Below are 20,418 nucleotides of genomic sequence, written 5' to 3'. Positions count from 1 at the left end.
ACACACAAACAACACATGTACATGCATACAAACGACATCGACACATAAAAATATGTACATATAACACATAAAAATGAGAAAATAGGGAATCTTCGGCAAAATCCCTCGCTGATCCCTCGCAGATCAGCGAGGGATCTGCGAGGGAATTGGTAAAAGTCAGATTCCCTCGCTGATCAGCAAGGGATCAGCGAGGGATTTTGCCGAAGAAATTTCCCTCGCAGATCAGCGAGGGATCAGCGAGGGAATTGCCAAAAAACTAATTCCCTCGCTGATCCCTCAACGAGGGAAAACATCCCTCGCAGATCAGCGAGGGAATTGCCCAAAAACTTATTCCCTCATTGATCCCTCGCAGATCAGCGAGGGATCAGCGAGGGAATGTATTTTTGGTATTTTCCTCGCTAATCCCTCGCTGATTTGCAAGGGATGTTTTCCCTTGCTGATGTTCGTCGCTGATACCTGGTTTTCTAAAAGTGTATATTTTGAAACAGATAGATTGGATTTTTCTTTGTAAAAATCTTGTAACTATTTGTATTGATCCAAGAACAAAAAAACCTTCAACAAAATCAAAGGCTAGTTGAAGTGAGGTCGAGATTCTCACAAACAAATTGGATTCTCATCTAACTGAAAGAAGATCAATACAAGATAAAGTCAAAACTAGTTTGACAAATACTATTTCTAGCAAGCCGAAATTAGAGTGAAAACTTGTCTAGCTAATTTGGGTCACCAACTCTACCAACTTGCATCCTGATGTGGGAACATCCTTGACATGTCATACAAAGTAAGTTCTAAAGTACTTCATCCGTCCTAAAATAAGTGTCCACAATTAAAATGACATACAATTTTAGGCATGCATAATTATTATACTTTTTGGTTAACCAAATGACATCTTTGCCCTTATTTAATTTCTCTCTCTTCACATATTTGTGCACTAATTAAGGTTAAATTTGATAATTTGGTTATTTACTTTTGAAAGTGCATACTCATTTTGAGATAAATATAAATAGAAATGTAAACACTTATTTTAGGACTGTGAGATTACTATTTTAATAGTTCCATACTTCTTTTCCTGTTCCATCTGCATACAAAAGGATGAGTTGGATTAACAAGTGTTTACACCAACTTCAAAGGCTGAAATAGAGGGTATAAGCATGTGTGGATAAGCGAATCATATAAAGGCATACGTTAAAGTTGGACAACAATATTTAATGCAATGGTGGCTATAGTAAGACACCCTTGTCTTTCATTACTACTCAGCCGTTTTGACATAACTTCTATGTTATAGTTTCTTAGGAAAACCGTCGTCAATATCTAAATAATTATCTTAGTTCTTCAGATATGAAAGAGTACTTTCTTCTTTCATTCTCTCAGTGTCAGCAAATATGTCAATAATCAAATTATTTAGGATCACATGTATTACCTTCCTAGCCTGCACTAGAAATATGTAATTCTTTGTTTTAATACAAAATATAGAATTAATAGTGAAAAATTTGTTGTGTTTTTATTCAAATCTCATTTTACAAACACACCGCTCACCCTGTGTTAGTCATTATTATCTAGGACCAATAGTGAAGGATACTTCACTTTGAAGGTATAATTATAATCCAAATTTGTGAATTACATGATAGCTTAGTAACATAACGTTGAGGAGGTCCTCTATATCATTTTTACATTGATTTAGAAATGATAAGGTTGAGAAAGTGAAAAGAAATTATGTATGGGTGTTGTTGGAAAACATCAAAGAAATTATAAATGTATACGCTTTTCGGAAAATCCATAGTAAATCAAACGCATACTGAAATTAGGTGTATGATACATTTGGGAAAGCTTACACATCTCTATGAGATGGATATAACTCGAGTTGGTTCTAAGTTGGTCAAATTACCATTCTTTGAAATTGGCTGGATTTTAGACATGCGCAACAAGGTGATTTTTTAAATAGATTAATTATAACTACGATTGAAACGATTCTTAAATATCTAAAATAAGCAGAGATTGATCTAAAACTTAATTCTAGATATTGCATTCGAAAACCTTTTGGAGGTGTTACCCTTCCTAGTTTCCGTGTATAAATCTCCCACACCCTTTTCTCCCTTCATACTTTATATTTCCATGTATATTCTGTTCGCGTGTTCGTTTTCTTTATTAATAACCGACTTATGTAAAGCAAACATTTTATTAGCTGTGTCGATCCACTTTGCATAAAAACAATGTTAGCAACATGCGTTATTTACTTTGATCTTTGAGGGTTGATTTTTGAACTAAAGTTCAACATTTTAGTGTTAATTGTGAGTTCAATTGTATGGAATTTCACAAAAGGTGATTCAATATGTGAATAGAAAATTTTAAACTTTGATTGGAAATATATTTTTATTTTACTAAATAGAAAGTAAAACAAATTTCATTGTATTTTACTTCATTATAATAAAATCGGTTTTTTAGGACACTTTCAAATTCTAAGTGTCATAATAGACCACTTTATAAGACTTAGTTTATAGGAAAATAAATAAATAAAGTGTCCTGTCTAAAGGTATTGTAATAAGTTTATATGACGTTTTTTGATGTCGTAATAAGTTTTTTAGGACACTTTTAATATAAAGCGTCCCATTATCAACTTTATAGAACACTATTTGAAAAATTGTCCTATAAAAAATTGAGTTTATAGGATACTTTCTAAAAAATGTCCTATAAAGTTGATAATGAGACGCTTTATATTAAAAGTGTCATAAAAAACTTATTACGACGTCAAAAAACGTCATATAAACTTATTACAACACCTTTAGATAAGACACTTTTTTTTTTTGGTCCTATAAACTAAGTCTTATAAAGAAGTTTATTTAGGACACTTAGAATTTAGAAGTGTCCTATAAAACCGATTTTATTGTAGTGCTTTTTTCCGGATATTTTGATACCCATTGGGTAGTTATAACATGTGTGTTTTAAAATAGATTATTGCAAGTATTTTCAATGAAGGTACCAACTTCATTTCTTCAAATAAACCAGTTTCTATTCTACACGGAAGTTGATCAGGCCGGCAGAGGTCGGCAGTCTAACATATTATATGAACCAAAATGTCATCTACTCTGCTTAAAAAGCAAAATTTATTTTGGAAATTAGTAAAAACAATAAGCAAATTATGGGTTCCTCCTTCAGCTGTTGTGATTCTGAGAAGGTTGATGAAGGGTATGAAAAGCGTTACTGGGATTATAGTTTTTTCTTCAATTTCAATGATATATGTTAAATGGGTGTTTGGTTCTTATTTTCTAGGGTTCTATCAAGCGATGGTCGTTCTCCATGGCGAATCTTTACTTTCAAGGAGTTGCATTCAGCCACTAATGGTTTTAGTGAAGATAACAAGCTTGGAGAGGGAGGTTTTGGAAGTGTTTACTGGGGAAAAACTTCTGATGGTCTTCAGGTGAGATTTGTCTTTGTGTTTTATTGATGATTTCATGGCCAGAAATGCAATCTAGATCTGCCTAAGTGATCATGAATCTTGATATCCTTTTGCTTCAATGATAATTCAGATGCTAAACTATCTGCAACATCATTGCTTAATTTCTCAACCATATTGCAGATAGCAGTGAAGCAATTGAAATCGATGAATTCAAAGGCTGAGATGGAATTCGCCGTAGAAGTTGAAGTTCTTGGAAGGGTACGACACAAGAATCTGTTAGGACTGAGGGGTTATTGCGCTTCGGCTGAACAACGACTTATAGTATACGATTACATGCCTAATCTCAGTTTGTTATCTCACCTCCATGGCCAATTTGCTGCTGAAGTCCAACTTGATTGGAAAAAAAGAACAAAAGTTGCCATAGGCTCCGCGGAGGGACTACTGTAAGCTTCCATAAATTAACACTTACTTCTACGCTTTTCAGCTTTTCGGATAACTGAATATTGCCCAACGGAACTACTATAGCATACAGGTCGTCCTTAGTTGGATTTCCATGCTTTCTAGCGTGTTTATCAGGAATGCTCCAACAAATAACCTGTAAAGTTGCTAATGCAACACTTTGTATTAAAAATGTTATAAAAAACTTGTTAAGATGACCAAAAGCGTCATATAAACTTATCTCTGATTTCGGAGTTTATAACCTTTCTGAAACACAGTTTTCTGGTGAATTTTGTTCTACATTGTTACCAAGTTATAGCAAGTAAAAGTAATTATTGTTAATACCTTCAATATCATGAGAATTGGTACTGTAAATCATAATATCTGTAGTCAATTTGTAGCAAGTTATATTTCTTCAATGCTTGACAACCATATACACGATGATGAACGTTTTATCATTTATGTATTTGAGACCATCGTGCTCATTCTGACATACACATATACATACATACATACACATATACTTACACATATACATACATACATACATACATACACATATACATACATATACTTGCTAACCAGAAGCTATGAGGATTCGAGCTTCATAAGATACATGAATCTATGCGTTTTGCCATATTAAAACAATGGTTGCCTAGTTATTAGCGATGCCGGCCCTTGGATTGAAGATATAATCAAGAAAAAGAAAGTAAATGGCCTACTTGGTTTTTATTTATGGATGCTTGGTTATTTTTATTAAAAAATATATTTATTTAATCATCGTTATACTTTTCTCGGCTGATTATTCATAGGCGAACAAATTAGGCTTTACACAACTTTCTAGTCATTATTATTCGCTACAACAAAATCGGGTTTATAGGACACTTCTAATTTTTAAGCGTCATAATAGACCTCCTTATAGGACTTAGTTTATAGAACCAAAAATAAAGCGTTCTATCTAAATAAACTTATTACAACACTTTTAGATAGAACGCTTTATATTTTGGTCCTATAAATTAAGTACTATAAAGCAGTCTATTGGGACGCTTAGATATCGGGGACGTCCTATAAACCCAATTTTGTTGTAGTGATTATCAGTCGTATACATTTTCAGTAAGTATTCGTATGATAAAGTCTGGTTATTTTTATATATGAATTTTATTTTCAATAACTACTCTCATTCACATTGAATATTAACAACCAGATAACTTTTCATAAAAATATGTATCTTAAAAAGACAATTTTATTTGATGTTGCAGGTACTTGCACCATGAAGTAACACCCCACATAATCCACAGAGACATAAAGGCAAGTAATGTACTCCTAGACTCAAACTTCGAACCACTCGTAGCCGATTTTGGGTTCGCCAAGCTAATCCCAGATGGTGTTAGTCACATGACCACCAGGGTCAAGGGCACCTTAGGATACCTAGCCCCTGAATACGCCATGTGGGGAAAGGTCTCAGAAAGCTGCGATGTTTACAGCTTTGGCATTCTCCTCCTCGAACTTGTAACAGGAAGAAAACCCATCGAGAAACTCCCCGGAGGAGTCAAACGAACCATAACCGAATGGGCTGAACCCTACATTGAAAAAGGCCGGTTTCGTGACCTGGCTGACCCAAAACTGAGAGGCAATTTCGATGAGGAGCAACTGAAGCAGTTCATAAATGCTGCTGCCCTCTGTGTGCAAAGTGAGCCTGATAGGAGGCCTAATATGAAAGAAGTTGTGGGGCTGCTTAAAGGGAACGAACCTAAAGGGAAAGTAATGCAGTTGAGGTTGAAGAGTGTCAAGTATGGTGACGATCTTGTGGCTATGGATCAAGCCAGTGATGATGATGACGATGATGGTGATTATGATGGGGACGGAAGGGGTGGTGGGTATGACGAAAGTGATGCTTATGGGGTGTTTGGTGCCATGAGTAACGTGCAGAGGATGCATGATCCGTACAAGAGGTATGCAGACAGAATGGGAAAGAAAGGTTGATATGAAGATTTTGTTTAATTAATTCAAAGAAGTCCAAAGTTTCATTTCTTTGATGCTTTGCCAGGAACTTCAAAGAAATCTTGCTTAATCTCCCATCACACAAAAATATGGGTTTAGAGGGAGCTTCTATATGTTTATGAAATTATTGGTTGTTTAATTTAATATTGTAAATTACAATATTTAATTTGGAATACTTTTTGGTATTGTTGAAAATTTGTCATTAATACATATTATATATATATATATATAGAGAGAGAGAGAGAGAGAGAGAGTGTTGAGATCAAACTAGAACATAATCAAAGTAAGAAAACATGAGAATGCGTTTATCACACGTGGTTATGATTCAATCAACCTATAGGATTTTGCTCTATAAGTAAATGTGATATGGATGTTCTCGTGTTATCTTACGTTGACCCTGTTATTGTTTAGCCCCACATATATACGGACACAATCAAATAAAAGCTGTAAGAATCATTGATCATATATTGTTTCACATTGTGAAACAACGTATATGAAAGTACAGGGTTGTTTCACATTTTGGAACAATGTCATGTGAAAGTATAGTGTTATTTTTTACTATGTGAAAACAAGAAAAATACAACAAATTCATCAAAAATAATTACATTGTAAAACAACACTGTATTTTTTCATGCATTGTTTACGGAAAAAAAATATTTGCACCATTAAACAACTTAAAAATATTACACTACGTTGAACCAAGTTAGTGGTATCCTCGGTACCACCAAGCCTCATATATGCATCTGCCCTTGATCTCTCTTTCGAATTCTCGTCGCTGCAGTTCTCTTCTTCTATGACCATATTATATTTACACACATACTCACACTTCAGGAGATCAAAGAAAGAGATTTGCAGGAAGCAGATTTCGTTTCTAAATTCAGACTCCGACAATTCAACTCTGACTCCAATTCTGATTCCGACTCCAGATGTAGATTTGACATCACACTCGTCGATCTCTCCATGCCATCTTCATCTTCATCTCCATTTGATTTTGGTCTTTGACTTCACCTCTTGAGTTATAAGGTTTGTGTTTGTTTTTATGTTTGTGTATGTGAAATGATCTGTTATCCTTTGTCAGCCATTCCATTGGTTAAGTATAAGTCTGGTAAAGAGATATGGGATCATTTATCCAGATTATACAGTTACTTATCTTTGCCAAAACAATATCAATTCGATACAGAGATTCTTGCATTTCAACAGAATCATATGAAGTATCAAGATTTTTCTCTGCCATTTCTATATCATGGGAACAACTGACATCAACACAATCTATAGAATTGCACTCATTTGCAACTTACATTGCCAAGAGAGAAGAATAGTGTCTGGCATAACTTTTGCTCCATCATGATTTTGAGGGATTGCATATGGGATATTTGTACATCATACTCATGTTTCATCAATTTAATGGTCAATGAACCGTTAGTAGAGAAGATTATCTTACTTCTCATGCCACTAAGGGGGATATTCCACCAACTACTCTAGTCGTTTTTTTTTATTAACCTGGATATCCAACCCGCTATGCGAGCCGACTAATCTCAGCGCGACCACCTACTCTAGTCATTTTCGTAGTAGTCGACTCCTAGCAACCAAATTATAGGCCAACTATGATTTCTCAGGATGAGGGTGCATCAAATATTTGGAAAGCACAAGAAAGAAGTCACATTCATGTTGTTGTAGTAGTACGTAGAACCCACGATCAGAAAATAGGTCTAACACAACACACGGATTCAGAGAAGACCCTACATAATAAATAGAAAGATACAATGGAAAAAAAAATATTAACATAAAATGAACTTTATTAAAATATATTTAAATTATTTAGAGACTTAGGGGCCGTTTACTCAATTGCTTACCCGGTAAGCGCTTACCGATATGAGTCAACACTATATTTGTTTTGATGTGTAAGGTTTTTTGTACATCAAAACATATCGAATGCAACAATTTAATGGGTAAACGTTTACCTGGGTAAGAGTCGTCATCCTCACTTACCGGGTAAGACTCTCCATCATTCTCATCGCTCTTACTCGGTAAGATTTTTGGTCTTTCTCATGTTCATCCTATGAGGAAATTTATCCGTTAAGCATTTACCAAATAAGTGTTTAGTAAACGGCCCCTTAACATATATACAACATTATTGAGGATAAACCACGAGGGTGGTGCCTGATTGGTTTGAGCTTGACTCCAAAAGTCAAAAGTAAGGTTCAAATCCAAGGAGGAATAAAAATCCCCTTGTGGCCACGAAGGTTCAAATGCGGTGACTCCGGGCTATCTGCAAAGCAGGTGGTGGTCTTGAAATTAGTCGGCTCGCATAGCAGGTTGGATATCCTGGATAATAAAAAAAACATTATTGAGGATATTATTTTATTAATACTATATATTACAAGAATAATACTTTGCATGACAATAACTAAGCATGACATTTTGATTAAAAATATCCCTTTCTAAGTACAAGATAGAAAATGAATAGGCCACATGGTACCAAAAACTAAAGCACATTGTCATTTTTCTTTGTAATAAACATTTAAACACCTAGTTTCAACTATTGGTACTATTATCTTAATGTGATAAAACTTACAAGAGTTGAAAGGAGAAAAAAATGTTAAAACAAACCAAATCAAAAGAAGCTGATATATCTTATTTGAACGTAGGGTCTATTATAAGTATGATATATGCAGACCTTATCATGGCCATTAGGATCGAGAGGTTGCTTCTGTGAAACCCCGATTTGTGCACACAATAAAGGTGTTGTAAGTAGACAATAAAATAGGCGCTAAAAGTTAATGAGAAAATATAAAAGGAGAATAACGAATCTATGGTGTTGAAGTAGATCATATAATAAGGTATGATATGCAAGTTGAAAACAAGTGTACAAAGGACTTAAACAAGAAAGACAAGCAAGAAAGCCATGTCATATTAGGCACATCTAACCCAACACAAGAGCCCATTTTCCTATTCTCTACCATCCTCTCAATGCCCTTGTTAACCCCCTCTACCAAATTCTATTAAAACTTAGTCAATCTAGTCTTGTCGTTTTTGACTCACGTCTTCGAAAATGCCTAAAGCTGTCATGTCCATCATCACACTACCAAAATGACTCTCTTTTCCGGCGGACAAATCCGCCGGAAATTCGCCGGAAAAGAGGGCGCCGGTGATTCATTTTCCGTCGAGTTTTCTGGCGGACTTGTTACTTTTCCAGCGGATTTCGGCCGCCGGAAATCTTTCGCTTGCTTAATTAAGAAATTTGGTTTTACTTAATAAAAAAAAATTAAGAAATTTTCCGGCGGATATATCCGCCGGAATGTTTTCTCGCCGAAAAATAATTAATTATATAAGATTTTAATTTTTTTTTACCGGCGACCGGATCCGCCGGAAATCCGCCGGTGTTTTTTTTATATTTATTTAAATATTCATATAGTTTTAAAAATTATTAAACAATTTCAATTTTGCCGGCGGATGTTTCAGCCGGAAATCCGTCAGAAAAAGAATTTCATTATAAAAATTTTATTTTTTGTTTAATTTTTCAATAAATAGTTAAAACTTGTAAATCTGTAAAAATATGGATAAAACTAAAAAAATAAAATACAACCAAATATCATACATTGATTAAAGTAAACAGTTGTTACAAAACATATACAATTTAAAGTATCACACAATGTTACAAACAAACTAAATTGTTCCAAATAAACAAACAATATTCAATTTGATGGTGGTGGGAATTGTGATTGACGGAGTTCGTTAACCAAAGCAGTCATATCATTCATTTGTTTCAGAGGTTGCTCCTCCACCGTCCGTCAACGCTGATTTTCTTCTTGTAAATCCGGAACTTGGGCCTCTAAGTTTACAATTTTCTATAAAAATTAATAAAACGTTATAATATTTAATATGAATTATAAACTAGATAGATAAACATCAAAAAAAAAAAGACACATACCCGCTTTTCCGAAGACGATGAACCAGCTTCCGTGTAGTTGCCGATCAAGACACAATTGAGATCTTGGTTGTACCCAAACCCAAATAGACGACTTTTTTTGCTTCTCCCAACCGCTTGCTCCCACAGCTCTTTATCAATTAAGGGATAGGTAGAGGGATCATCGCCGTATCTTTGGCTAAGACCCGTTGAATACTCATCCTGTATATGGTTTAAAAAAGATTGCAAGTCAATTTTGACAGCATAACGACTGTAAATGAGACGTTTCCAAGCAAAATAATAGTGATAGATACGAAAATTGTATCCAAAACAATCCTAACGTTTGCCCAACAATTGGCAACCCAAACTAAAGCATAATATATACGTAATTTCTAACGTAAACTATACGGTTGTTTGCCCAACAAATGGCAACCCAAACTAAAGCATGATATATACGTAATTTCTAACGTAAACAATACGGTTGTTTGCCCAACAAATGGCAACCCAAACTAAAGCATGATATATACGTAATTTCTAACGTAAACAATCCTAATGTTTGCCCAACAAATGGCAACCCAAACTAAAGCATGATATATACGTAATTTCTAACGTAAACAATCCTAATGTTTGCCCAACAAATGGCATCCCAAACTAAATAATGAAATATATACGTAATTTCTAACTTAAACAATTATAATGTTTGCCCAATAAATGGCAACCCAATTATAATAGATAGATATATTTACCATGACTTGGCTACACTTAGTGGTCACGTACCCCCCCGAATCCGTAGATGCGGCATCTCCACTCGACCTCTTCTTGTGTGTGTAATCGAATAATTCCACAATGGTCGGGGGCACGCCATCTTTTTCTCGTGTCTACAAAGGTCAAATTATACAAACATGTGTTAATTATAACATGTTAAAAATCAAGCTACTAAATTAATGAGTTTTAGGTTCTACCAGACGAGCACCATGCTCCGAAAATGGTATCGATCCACCGATGTGTAGCGAAACTTGGCTATCACGGTTCTCACGCGCCACACCGGAAACAACTTTCCAATACGTTCCATGAAAGCATAATACTTCTATTAAAGCCCAATACGATTCATGAAAGCCCAATACGGTTTATTAAAACCCAATACGATCCATTAAAACCCAATACGGTTCATTAAAGCCCAATACGGTTCATTAAAGCCCAATACGTTACATTAAAGCCCAATACGGTTCATTAAAGCCCAATACGATTCATTAAAGCCCTATACTTCCATTAAAGCCCAATACGGTCCATAATGCCCAATACGGTCCATTAATGCCCAATACGGTCCATTAAAGCCCAATACGGTTCATTAAAGGCCAATACTTCCATTAAAGCCCAATACGGTTTATTAAAGCCTAATACGATCCATTAAAACACAATACGATCCATTAAAGCCCAATACAATCCATTAAAGGCCAATACGTTACACTAAAGCCCAATACGTTCCACCAAAGCCCAATACGTTCCACCAAAGCCCAATACGTTCCATGAAAGCCCAATACTTCCATCAAAGCCCAATACGGTTCAATAAAGCCCAATACGTTCCACCAAAGCCCAATACGTTCCACCAAAGCCCAATACGTTCCATGAAAGCCCAATACTTCCATTAGAGCCCAATACGGTTTATTAAAGCCCAATACGATCCATTAAAACCCAATACGGTCCATTAAAGCCCAATATGGTTCATTAAAGTCCAATATTTCCATTAAAGCCCAATACGAGCCATAAAAACCCAATACGGTTCATTAAAGCCCAATACGGTTCATTAAAGCCCAATACGAGCCATAAAAACCCAATACGGTCCATTAAAGCCCAATACGAGCCATTGAAACCCAATACGGTCCATTAACGTCGAATACTAAAGCCCAATACGTTACACCAAAGCCCAATACGGTCCATTAAAGCCCAATACGGTCCATTAAAGCCCAATACGGTCCATTAAAGCCCAATACTTCCATTAAAGCCCAATACGATCCATAAAAACCTAATACGGTCCATTAAAACACAATACGATCCATTAAAACCCAATATGGTTCATTAAAGCCCAATACGGTCCATTAAAGCCCAATACGGTGCATTAAAGCCCAATACGGTCCATTAATGCCCAATACGGTCCATTAATGCCCAATACGGTCCATTAAAGCCCAATACTTCCATTAAAGCCCAATACGGTTCATTAAAGCCTAATACGATCCATTAAAACACAATACGATCCATTAAAGCCCAATACGATCCATTAAAGCCCAATATGTTACACTAAAGCCCAATACGTTCCACCAAAGCCCAATACGTTCCATGAAAGCCTAATACGATCCATAAAAACCCAATACGGTCCATGAAAACTCAATACGATCCATTAAAACCCAATATGGTTCATTAAAGCCTAATACGGTCCATTAAAGCCCAATACGGTTCATTAAAGCCCAGTACGATCCATTAAAGCCCAATACGATACATTAAACCCCAATACGTTACACTAAAGCACAATACGGTCCATGAAAGCTCAATACGGTCCATTAAAGCCCAATACGGTTCATTAAAACCCAATACTTCCATTAAAGGCCAATACGGTTCATTAAAGCCCAATACGGTTCATGAAAGCCGAATATGTTACACTAAAGCCCAATACATTCCACCAAATCCCAATACGTTCAACTAACATCCATTAAAGTCCAATATAACCGTTAAAACACAATACGATCCATTAAAGCCCAACTAACACCCATTAAAGCCCAATAGAACCGTTAAAGTCCAATGCGATCTATTATTTAAAGAAAAGTTTGTAAAAATGAGAAAAAAAATAATTCCGCCGGAAGTACTCGGAAAGCAGCCGGAAAAATTTTATATGATTTTTTCAATTAATTTTCCGCCGGAAATAGGTAATTTTTTTTAAAAAAATATTTAAATATCCGCCGAAAATCCGCCAGAAGTCCGCCGGAAAATGTTATTTTTTTTAAATTATTTAATTATCCGCTGAAAATCCGTCGGAAAATTGTTAATATTTTTTAAGAAAATATTTAATTTTCCACCGGAAATGGTTAATTATTTTTTTAAAATTATATAATTATCCGCCGGAAAATTGTTAATTTTTTTTTTATTATTTAATTATTCGCCGGAAATCCGCCGGAAATGTTAATTTTTTTTAAAAAAATTATTTAACTATCCACCGGAAATCCGCCGGAAAAATATTTATTCTTTTTTTAAGAAAATTTTTAATCATCCGCTGGAAATCCGCCGGAAAATGTTACATTTTAAAAAAAAATATTTAATTATCCGCCGGAAAATTGTTTATTCTTTTTGTAAGAAATTTTTTAATCATCCGCCGGAAATCCGTTGAAAAATGTTACATTTTTTTTTGAAAAATATTTAATTATCCGCCGGAAAATTGTTAATTCTTTTTTTTAAAGGAAATATTTAAATATCCGCCGAAAATCCGCCGGTAAAATGTTGTAGTTAGATGTAAATTCAAGATTAAACTGAGTACTTAAGAAATCCGCCGGAAAACCTTGGTAGTCAACAAAACGTTGACTTTTTTGGTGTCCCACGGAAATCCCCCGGTAAATTACCGGCGGATTTCGTCCGCCGGAAATGGTCAGTTTTCTAGTAATGTCAACCGGTTAACACATGTTTTCCTAGGCAGTGTTCTAAAAGAGTCGTCATAACAGTCGTCGTAACGCGTCGTGACTCAAAGCTTATGTCTGACACCACGTTTAGCTCGTGGCACTCCATGGCCCAATAAACGGTTTTTGTAACGTGATATTTGGTTTTTCTTATCTTTTAATGTCTTACTTGCTAGCTTTTACTCAATAACCTAATTTAAATTGTCTAATATCATTGACTTATTGAGTAATAGTTAAAATATGTTATTTAAAATATGTTCTTTAAAATAGAATGTCTTTATCGTAAAAACAACATTTTTTTCTCAATATGCATCATTCCGTAATGAAAACTCTAAATTTAAAACATCCATTTAATATGAATTCAAAAGCCAATACTTACATCAAAACCATAAATAAAGTTTAATGTCCAAATATTGGAAACAAGAGGGTAAGACGCGAATTATCAAAACCGATATATTGATACACTGCATCCGCAAAACAACACCGAAAAAAATGAATGATACACTAACAGAAATAAAACCTTTCGTGTGAAAGGGTGACCCGTTTCCATCAAGTAGCGGAACACCAAGTAAGCCACATCGAGATGTTGATGAGTAAATCACCCTTAGCATACAAGCCTTGGTAATTACTCTATTTAGGGCTAAGATAAGAATATTAAAACTCCATTATGAGTTAGTCCCCAAGTTATAAGATGAGAACATTAAAACTCCTCATTTTCCTAAAATCAAATATTCTAAAGCAAGAACATCAAACCTTCTCCTTTGTCCCAAACTAATGATATCAAGAAGAGAACCTCAAAATTTATCTTTTGTCACAAATAAAAGGGCCTAAGCTGAGAACATCAAAATTCCTCATTCAACTAAACTGTAGGGCTCCACGATGAGAACATCAAAACACCTCGCTTGGCAAAACATGACTGACACATATGTCTATGGATTTAATGCATTGCAGTCTAATTTACATGATTATAATGAATGATCGACATACTCAAAACATGTAATTCTCAAATAAAATTGCAATAAATGCCTATCATGTCCCAAGCTCAATATAGAGTAATTAAAACTAGACAAATGTCCTCAAGACTCATCTCAATCAAAACTGAGCCAATAACTTAACAATTCAACTGACTATTCAATAAAAGTCGGTATAAACCAATAAAATACAAATTACCCAAAGTTTACACTACTTATGCCCAAAATATGTGAATACCTTTATTGTCGATTCAAAGGTTGGGGAAAATCCCAAAACGGATATTTATCCATTAAGCTTTTGAACTTGATGGACTAATCCAAAATGATTCATCATAAAGTCCAAAATGCATTTAAAGGGTTTAATAAATATTACGACCTAAAATACCACAAAGTCCAATCAAACTAAATCATGCATATTATTTGAATGATTTACAAATTCAAGATACCAAAAAAGCATTAATCATCAATTAATCCCATATGAGGATTAAATCAACAAAATCCACACATTTTATGATTTATTCACAAAATATACAAAAACCATAAAGGTAGAGGTTTTACATGATTTATAGAATCAAATTTATCCAAAATACATATCTCATCAAATAAACCACACATTTTATAAACATCAAGTAAAATACTTTTAGACTCCTAAATATGGACATTTTTGGCATGTGCAAAATTTTCACAAAACAACTTGAACTCACCTTACTAGGTTATGTTAAACCTAGTTTTGAAACCCATCTCTAGTTCCCAAAAATGAAGACTTGAACCAATAAGTAAATCCTTCCAGTAACTTCTCAAGATCACTTTCCATGGATAGAAATAAACCAAATATGAATGCAAACTTTAGATCCACAAAGATACCCAAAATGAATCTCAAAACACCAAGAAACTTACTTAATCTAGATCTTGAAGCTTCCCATCATAGGCCTTCAATCTTCAAGGTTCTCTCTTCATTTGCTTAAAAAACTTACCAAAAATGTCTCCAAAGATCCAAAATCGCCCAGGTAGAGAGGAGAGAGAGGATGGTGGAAGAAATGGGGGAAAAACCCTAAAAATCGAGTTTAAAAGATGTTCCAGAGACTTTGTGGGGACTTTCTAGCGGCCTAAGTTGCAGGGCTAGTCAAACAGTACAACTCAAATTTTCTAGAAACAAAAAGTTGTGCGACTTGGCCCGCTGCTTGAATTGGCAGGACGAGTGACACAAATTTCTATTTGCACCAATACACCCCTTTCTTAACCTAAACTCTCCCGTACCAAAAGTTTTCATGGTACATTGCATTCCACTCACTAAAATACTTCAAAAGCTCATAAAAATAACACCAATCCCAAAATGTTGCACCCACAAAAATGTAGGTGTTACAATCATCCCAACCTTATAAAAGATTTTGTCCTCGAAATCTAGCACCAAATAGAACAGTTGAGGACATCATCCTCTGCATCCTCCTTGAATTCCCAAAATAACCATATTTCTCCAACATCACAATTAAGTCTTGACAAATCAAATTCCCGATCATTCGTGTCAGGTTTCCCTTCTTCACTACACTCTTGCATAAGAGAAACACATGGAAGGGTTTATACATACCACTCCATTTGTGTGAAAAGTTTAACTGATGACCCCTCATTTAAATTGACTCATATCGGTAATTGAGCCATTCATGCGAACGTCCCCACAATTTCCAAATCAAGTTAGTCCCTTCTAAGATAACACCTTCAACAAAAACATGGACTTAAAATTGCATGTATGTAGATCCTCAATATTCCATTTAAAACTTTTTATCTAGAAAGAAAGTATAATCTCAAGCATTTGAAATTTCCCAATATAAGATTCATCATTTAAGTCTATTCCGGATGTAACCACTCTAAATATCCCAAAAAATCATTAACATAAAATATTTATCGTTTTTTCCTTGACAAGATCTTATAAATTAGTTTAGTCTGGTACAATACAACTCTGAGTTTGTACTCCAAACCATTATAAAGCACGTCAACAACAAGGATTCCCAAATTTCCTTAGTCAGTCACCGGTATTATTGGCATAATGTTCCATCCAAGAACGTGACAATACCCTTCTTAGAGGGTTGGTTATCCCAAATCCAACAATTACACAACTCTCATAATTCATTCAAGCATCGATTATCCCATTGATAAAATTCTTATTGATTAAGAAAATCTTAATCAACAATCACCGTTTACCAAAAATCTTATCTCATCAGAATCACCACATATTTTGTGAATGCTTCTTAGAATTTAACTGAAGTAGCCCAAGTACTCCGGTGGTTCTTGACCACAAAATCAAAAGTTGACCCTGAGATCGTAAAATGACCATACCTCAAATATGTGTATGCTCACAAGTAAAGATGGCCAAATGGGCCCGGCCAGGCCCGGAACCGCCGGAGGACCGCAACCGAGATCGACAAAGGACCGGCCCGGGACCGGGACCGGTAAGGACCGGTTATGGGACCGAAAACCGGGACCGGTTATGGGACCGAAAACCGGGACCGGTTGAGGTTTTTGGTAGTTTCGTGGGACCGGGACCGGTTATGGGACCGACTATGGACCGGCCCGGCCCGTCCCGAAAATTCAATTAATTTTATAAATAAATGTATTTTTAAATAATTTTATAATGTATTTTTATAAGAAAACGTAATTTTAATTATATTAAAACGCATTTTTAAAGTGTATTTGAGTGACCCAATTGTAAATTTTATAATGTATTAAAAATATATATCATTAAAAAAATAAAATAAAAAATCTTATTTTTTTAATGAAGGACCGGTTGGGACCGGGACCGGGACCGGCGGCCCATAACCGGTTATAAAGTACCTATACTGGTCCTATCATTTTCGACCGGGACCGGGACCGGTTACGCCGGGACCGGTTATGGCCGGTTATGAGAATGGTGAGGACCGGTTGGGACCGGCCCGGGACCGGTTTTTGGCCATCTCTACTCACAAGTACTTCTTTTTGATCTACATTACTTTGATTGACAATGTCATTTTAAAGTTGACACCTAATATGAGAACTTAAATCCCATAACTACAACACCCAAGCGCCCGATTTCACAATTTCTCTAGTGTCAAAGAATCACCAAGATGGTGTACTACCAATAATCAACTCAAACCATGCATGAACCACATAAATTTTCAACCCAAAGATTACTGAAACGGAAAGATCACTTCTTTAATAACCAGGATGACTCGTATGTCTAATACCTCAAAATTTAAGTGTGTGTCGGCTTTTCAAGCTGAAACCTCGCAAATCAAAACTAGCCACCAGTCAGATCATCCAACACTTCAATTCCCAAGGAATTTTCTAGTCCTCAAATACGATTCATTCCACAAAAATGTTCAATCTGTGGTTTTAATGAGTTCAAAGTTTTCCAAGTTTATGATTCGACAAATATGCCAATTTGTTTTTGCAATTTTAAAATATTTGTCGAACATAAAATCTGTATAACAATTCTTATGCACCCTCAAAATAACTACCTCCACTAGATAATAGTTCAAAGTGGCCACAAATGTCATGCTCATAAAATTGAACAATAAAATGCATTTCTGTTGCGCAAAATTACAATGACAACAAACAAGGATGTACACAACTAACCAAATCAAACGAACCATCTTAGTCCCAACACGCACTTACTCCTACCATGTATATAAATTAATTCATGCATTAAAATAGTGTCAAACAAAATATTTTTGCACAAAACTCAAAAGAGAAATTACACGACATCAAGCTTCCAAAAAGAAAATCTCTTTTAGCCGGCCACTAAACAACATGGAATGAAATTTCCCAACAAAACTCTCATGCGTTACCTTATTTCGCAAAACTGGTAAAATGATATGTGCATGCTGTTTGGTTAAAGATGAAATAATTTATGTTGGTTTCAAAGTTAAAGCCAAATAATAATATGCTTTCACCATTCTAGAATATTGGTTAAAATATCAGGAAGAAAGCTCCAAATAGAATATATCTGCAACAAAATAATTCATACAAAACTTAAGGGAAAACTATACAACTGGACGCTATCAAAATCTTCACATCTAAATAACAAAATCGCATAGGATACATTTTTTAATGAAATCTTATACACAAGCACACACAATAAAATAAACCTATGCATTTCAAAGTTTCACCTGTGAGTCACAAAATAATCACAAAATAAAAATCCTATAAAACTCCATGTAACCATATGTGATAAAGTAGCTTCATGTATTTCAAAACTTGACCCATCTCACATGCAACAACTTACCTTTCGAAACTAGTAGCAAAATAGGTACATGCATTTGAGTAAGAAATGGAATACTTTTTTGTTAGTTTCAAATCTAAAACTGTTTAACAATATATAAGATTATATATGATATAAATATTTGCAGGCACAAGTCACGCCTTGAAAAAACATTGTGGCTCCTAAAGTCTGAGGCTTGGCTTCGCCGCCATGCTAGACGCCATTTAGAACCTTACTCCTAGGCCTACCCCTCCTCTTCACCCTCTCAACCGTCTTCTACTCTCCTAATTGGTGTTGTCAATTGTCTTCTATGAACATGTCCAAACCATCTCACTCTACCATGCATCTCTTAGTTTTTGTGATAGACACAATTCCTAGTTTCGATCTGAACTTCGTTTGTCTGACCAGATGTCCATCTCAACATCCTTAGCATTGCAACTTCCAATTTCATCACGTGTAGCTTCTTTAATGCCCAACACTCCATACCATACAATGGTTTATGGTATTATGGCTATCGTATAAAATTTCCCTTCAATTTTAATGATATCTTTTTATTACACAACAATCATATTGCCTCTCTCTAGTTTAACCATCCCATTGACTTAGTAGGAAGTGTGAAAAGGATCGACAAGCTTCAAACCCTCGGTGTAGAGAATTTACCAACGTAAACACTTAAAAAAATAATTAAAAGAATAATCTTAAAAGAGGTATTTTACTAACCGAAATCAACTGAACTATAACCTAGACTTCAAAGGGTCTATAAAAATAATAATAATAGAAGAATTCAAAAGATTTAAGGAAACTAATTTAATCAAGGAAAGCAATATAGACAAAAAGGAAATGATTAGAGACGATTCTTGCCGTCGAATCCATCTCACATGTGCATGTGCGGGTGACTAGTCGTGCGGGTTTAGCCACGTGGTTGGTCGCATAATTCCAACGGTGATTCAAGCGGTGGTGGCACGCCTCCTGCACACACCGGAGGTTGCAAGCGACTCTGTCTGGTCTTTTCCTTGTTCTTTCTTGCTAGCCTTCCTACATCACCCACCTTTATGCGGTGCGTACATCGTGTGCAATTTCGCCTTCCCTATGAATCATTGAGCCTATATATGTACAATTATCCAACTAGGGGTTATCCTTTGCTCCCAAATGCTTACTTCTACACTCTCATCAATACGTGCCTTGTCAAAAACTACACTATAGATATTACACCTTCTTCATATATCTTTCTTAAATGTTTCATTTTTATGACAATTTTTAAGATTTACCCGCATGTTATAAAATAAAACCCACTGTTTATTCATTAGTTTATTTTTAGTAGTTTATCGAATATATTAATCATTAATGAAAAAGAGATGGTTTGAATTGAACTATAATAAATGTTGAATTCCGTTGCACTAAAATATTCTTATCCTAATATATTAATTTATGGGGCACATGCCATTCGTGGTTGAAACAATGATAGTGTTATTGTATCGTAGTGGAATTAGTTAGTTTTCAAAGAAAGCATGTCCCTACATCTATGATTGAATAATTGAATAAAAGTGGCCACAACAAATCACATAGGAAGTAATCCCTTTTTACATTTAACAAAAATAACAAAAAAAAATTATTAACCTGGACATCCAACCTGTTATACGAGCTGACTAATCTTAGAATGATCACATGTTTTGTTTTGCAGGTAGTCCGGAGTCACCACATTTGAACCTCCGTGGCCACAAAGGGATTTTTGTTTCTTCTTGGATTTAAACCTGGGGCCTCCAGACACTTTTGACTTTTGAAGTCAAGCTCAAACCAATCAGGCACCACCCTTGTATAAG

At 35.1% G+C, this 20,418-nt stretch overlaps 1 protein-coding gene across 1 annotated transcript; it reads left to right on the top strand.

Annotated features, from left to right (window-relative positions):
- The first annotated feature begins 3,133 nt into the window (after positions 1–3,133).
- LOC112501293 (PTI1-like tyrosine-protein kinase At3g15890) lies at positions 3,134–5,888 on the top strand. The gene is made up of 4 exons (XM_025105005.1): positions 3,134–3,180; positions 3,265–3,412; positions 3,572–3,834; positions 5,089–5,888. The coding sequence occupies exons 1-4, from the start codon at positions 3,134–3,136 to the stop codon at positions 5,810–5,812; spliced, it is 1,182 nt and encodes a 393-aa protein (XP_024960773.1). The 3' UTR covers positions 5,813–5,888.
- The last annotated feature ends 14,530 nt before the right edge of the window (positions 5,889–20,418 follow it).

This window comes from Cynara cardunculus, assembly GCF_001531365.2.
Source record: "Cynara cardunculus var. scolymus isolate 2C chromosome LG 17, CcrdV1, whole genome shotgun sequence".
Lineage (NCBI taxonomy): Eukaryota > Viridiplantae > Streptophyta > Magnoliopsida > Asterales > Asteraceae > Cynara > Cynara cardunculus.
The sequence above is the reverse complement of the archived record's forward strand: the minus strand, read 5'-3'. Positions and strand labels throughout refer to the sequence as shown.

Excerpts from the sequence above, each read along its gene's own strand:
- LOC112501293 (XM_025105005.1), top strand. The coding sequence starts at position 3,134 with ATGGGTTCCTCCTTCAGCTGTTGTGATTCTGAGAAGGTTGATGAAGG. Across the intron at positions 3,181-3,264 it reads TCTGAGAAGGTTGATGAAGG|GGTTCTATCAAGCGATGGTC; the intron begins GTATGAAAAGCG and ends CTTATTTTCTAG. Across the intron at positions 3,835-5,088 it reads GGCTCCGCGGAGGGACTACT|GTACTTGCACCATGAAGTAA; the intron begins GTAAGCTTCCAT and ends TTGATGTTGCAG.